The sequence below is a fragment of the Plasmopara halstedii genome (assembly GCF_900000015.1).
Source record: "Plasmopara halstedii genome assembly, contig: Scaffold_1211, whole genome shotgun sequence".
NCBI lineage: Eukaryota > Oomycota > Peronosporomycetes > Peronosporales > Peronosporaceae > Plasmopara > Plasmopara halstedii.
Window position 1 is genome coordinate 1106111 of NW_020188126.1, and position 4672 is coordinate 1110782.

Genomic DNA, 4672 nt, shown 5'->3' on the forward strand with positions numbered 1-4672 from the left:
CTTCTGCAGCGGAGTGCCGTATTATACGGAGTGCGTAAGTCTGGTTAAAGCTTTACAGATACGTGGCAAATTACGGATGTATTATCAACTTTATATGGCACACACATTATATCAGTACGATTTTGTGATAACTAGTATGTTATGTGGGTGAGTGGAGCAATATGACACTTCAATCGGGAGCTCATCATCTGTAACAATTTTTTTATCGATCTCGACTGTTGATCGCTGGTTACCCGATTGATTATAAAATAGTAGTCTTGGCATGATCGGTGACTACGTCATGTTGTTCATGAAGCTATGAAGAAAGTTTTACTGCTGTACGTAAGTGGTTTAGGTATTGGCATCGCACACTCTCACACCCAATGAACTACTCAGGACAGCATTTCTGGACCCTAACAGTTTTGGGGTTCAAGGACCCATGTCAACGCTCTCATGGAGTAGCGTCAAGCATCAGTCTGTTAATGTGTATATTGCAGCAGAAAGTAAAACGTGAGTAATGTGCGCTACTACAAGACATCACGGCACCGTGACGCCTCACATCAAATCATGATCTGCTGATCCAAGCGGGCTTGAAAAGAACAATTATCTTAGTTGGGAGATTTCTGGCGCTTGTAATTTAGGTCTTACATTGTCGTTGCTGCTCTTGCGAGATGCAACTGCTCACCCCGGTTGTGAAGGACACGAAAGGCTACTCCGAACGCTTTAAGGATTTAACAGACCATCCCGTTCTCCATTAGTGCACCACTTACCATCCCAACTACCAAGCATCATCCAGGAGCCAACGTGTCTTGCTGCCCAGACATAATGCACAAAAGATGCGCCTTGCAAGCGTGAAGCTAACACCTCACATAGCTTGAATTCGCACGCTTCATCCAGAAAATAATGAGGACCATTCGAGTAACTTAGACCTTTATGCTCATTTTATTCCCAAGAGTGATATTTATTTGAAATCAAGTATGTCTAATTAATCTCTAATACAGCAGAATATTTGATAATAAACTTGTGTATCGTATGACTTGCAGCTAACAACCTCGTGACTCGCGGATCTCTCCCTTTTGGAGCATCCGTTTTTTCGCCAAGACCTATCTTGTTATTGTCTACTTCAATTTACTATAATGTAATATTTGCTGCGTAGAACTGCTCATAAGTATAATACGAACAAACACAACAGAACATGTTGTAGCCCCCATCAATTTGTGAGCTACACTAAAAATCATACTTCTTTTGTCTTCTTGAGACGTTACGCAAAAGCGAATGAGCAACTAGAATCCAATGCGCCAAGAGTTTTACCTCACCCCTTGCACCATACAAGTACCTGCCCTTACAAGCATACTTGCATCAAGAGTCACCGTCTTAAATGGTGTCACAAATCTCCAAGAAAAGTGCAGTTCATGCGGCCGACAGCCTTGAAGAAATTCTCGAGGTGGTAAGAACTCCATCTGATAAGAATAGTTTTAGCTTATTTTGAGTTCTTATTCGACACCTCCATTCCCACCAAGAGATGCGTAGCAGAGCCGTATATGAAAAGATACGACGTTTATTATACCCCGCCTCTCCTTTGCCCGACTTACGCACTCCGTATAATACGGCACTCCGCTGCAGAACTCACGATGACCACCAGCTCGTCACCGATGAGCTGTATATGACTCAAGGATCTCAGCTTGCACGTCCGTCTGCAAGTGCAAGAGGTGCAACGACTTGTGAAGGATCGATTACGTCGTGATTATGAGCTTGATACGCCTGCTGTAGCGTGCCACATGGTGACAGAGCCCCTACGTATATATAAATGTGCCATCCCATCAGCGTGAAGAAAAACATTAACTCAAGAGTCGCCCCGCAAACGCTTTCTCACTTTGAAGAATCTATTTCTGAGAAACACTTCTGCGCTTGGATCAGCAGCAGTCAGGATAGCCTGTAGCCAACATAAGAACTATGGGTAGTGAAATCTGGTCAAAATTGTCACAGGGTATCGCACTCAATCTACGCGCTGGATGAGATAAAACGTGTTGAAGAGCATTATAATCCGTACGACACGCAACCCTCGGAAAGGGTTGACAGTACGCTGAGACATTGACAGAACCACATCAAGGTACGTATCCGTGCGACTTGTGACACATGTTTCGGAAGTTATGATGAGCCTTCATAAGGAGTCTGAGATTTTTGTCAGTGTGAAATATTGTCTTACCCTGAATCTGGACTCGATATATAATATTATAGAAAGTATGTCGCGGCTGGAACGACACGAGCCATGAATTACCTGTAAGCAGAAGGTAACGAGCCATGAATTACCTGTAAGCAGAAGGCCACGCATTCTCTCCTGGTGAATCTTTGACGATTCATGAAACTACCTCTGCCTAGAAGCAGAAACATTCCTGACGACGGCACGTAGCTGCAATAACATTCGACTAGAACAATGACAACCACGACTTAATGCACTTATACTTTGTGTTTTATAGAAGATTCAAAAATTTGGTCACAGATCGATCGACACTGTAGTTAAAAATGTTAGTAGTGATAACAAGCTGTTGACTTTAGCGATCACAATGTATTTTAATTTGTTGCTAGTATGTTAGAAAGTCTAGAGTGATAGTTGAAGTTGGAATAGGAATTTAAACTAGTGATGAAGCTATGACTATAACTCTCCTATTTATTGACATTTTCATGTTGTCCGTATGGGTTGCAAAACAGGTATAAAATAGCTGGAACGATGATTTGACAAATCATACTTACCTGACTGGTGCTCGACGTTGCTCAACAAGGACGTTGACATGAGCCGGAGCAGGCCCCTTGCACTCCGGTGCTGTAAGGGTTCAGGAATGCTCTTATGAGTAATTCTACAGTAGAATTTTTGATAGCGGGGGTGAGCGCGTGCGCCGCCCCCACCTCATCTCTATCCTTTTCCTCCTAAGAGTAGATACTAATTCGTCCTTCCGCGGCTCTACTTGCTTGGCGCTTTGCGTGCGCGATGGAGACCGACACTTTGAGCAACGACAACGCAAATACGGCGTTTGTGAAAGCTGATAAGAACAATTCTTTTGCGCAGGGTAGAACCCGCCCATTTCTTTCACCTTCATCCGAACCCCCGCGGTGCAGCCCTCCCATCCACCCAGTCTCTTGACATATGGTCTTCTCAATCTTTGGCCTAACAATCCCCCTATCGTTTCCAAAGTAAAGCGCCAGTCGACGCAATCGATTTTTTTGCACACGACGAAGCTCTCTCGATGTGTCATGCGTGGCTTCTCCACCACAGACAGAACATCGTATCCGCCGCCACCGCCACCGTCGCGGCGTTATTTTCACCGGCATTCTTTATGCCGACTGTACCGGTGGCTTCTTGTTAGCCTTGCGCATTGTGGCGACACGGCACACCAAAGCATGTATCCATTTAAAAAAAGCGCGTGGATGACCCGTCGTCAAAAAAGGTGACCCACGCTGGCCAGTAGCTGCCGCCGCCCCGCAGCGTCAACACCAGCAGCTTCACACCAGAGCCCAAGCGTTTCCCTTAGAGGGTGACGTAGAGACAACAGTCGTATCACGTATCCCCGCGTCATCGAATCCAGAGTTATCAGGTCGACCTTTCGTTAGTGGGACTGCACTGAACGCGGCGCTGAACCCACTTCGAGCCGCCCGTATCACTGACGGCTTTCACCTCGACTACTCACCCCAATCTGTTTTCTTGCTGATTTCATTTTCTTACGCATTTTTTTTAATATTGCGCCGCTGAGTCTAGATGCTGCCGCGGTGCGTCTTTAATTTTCGAGGCTCAGGCGCGTTTGCGCGCACGTTTACACCGATATTCGTTGAGCAACGGGTTGCTGTACTATAGCACCGATTCAATGGATACGCCACGAATTGTGGTTCCTCACGATGAGAATTCGAGATATTATATCATGTACGAGGCCCACGACTCCCCACTCAGTGGTCATGAGAAGACCTACAGCGGTAGAATTCATGTTGAGTCGAATCCTTAAAAGTACTGATTACTTTAGCTTTTTTGCATCACATATTGCGCGCTATTCCGTGTTCCTATATTGCTCAAATGGTGTACAACTTACCTATTCAAGGTATGCCAAACGGGGCAGAAGCCCAAAATTTGACTGGCATAAAAGTGTCCTGACACTGCGTCAGCTTCAAAAATAATAGCTCGTCGCATTTCACAGTCGATCATTCGAGAATATCGAATGTGATCTTTACGCACTACTGAATGATGATAACTAGAATCCCGAAAGAGTTCACATTTGGATTAATGTTACTTTCAGATAGTGGACGGATGCGCTGGTTTATGTTACAGTGTCCGCTCAACCTGTGCATAGAATTGATTGGGAGAGTACCCCTAGCCTTTCTTTGTGGCCATGAAGTATAGTAATACTACTTGTACCCTTGTAGTACGAATGTTGATACAACATTGTACAAACGGATGAGCACATATGTGCGCACGTGTAAAACGTGTCAGAGGGTGAAACCCCCTCCGAATGCGACGGCGCCGCTGGCCAGTTCATCGGTATCCTCCGGGTGTGGCAGTCCAAGAGTACGGACTTTGTGTTTGGCCTGCCGAAGTACTCGGCAGGCAACACGGGTGTAGTGGTCTTTGTGAACCGTTTGATCAAGATGGCCCATCTTGCGGCAGTGCCGAACACCATCGACGGTGTGGGTACAGCGACGCTGTTTGTCG

At 45.6% G+C, this 4672-nt stretch overlaps 1 protein-coding gene across 1 annotated transcript; it reads right to left on the bottom strand.

The window, feature by feature from the left end:
* Positions 1-2904: 2904 nt before the first annotated feature.
* On the bottom strand, positions 2905-3306 carry PHALS_00890 (uncharacterized protein; the record flags this gene model as incomplete). Its single annotated transcript, XM_024730646.1, has 1 exon — positions 2905-3306. One exon carries the CDS (start codon positions 3304-3306, stop codon positions 2905-2907), a length of 402 nt encoding a protein of 133 aa, XP_024580903.1.
* Positions 3307-4672: the final 1366 nt, after the last annotated feature.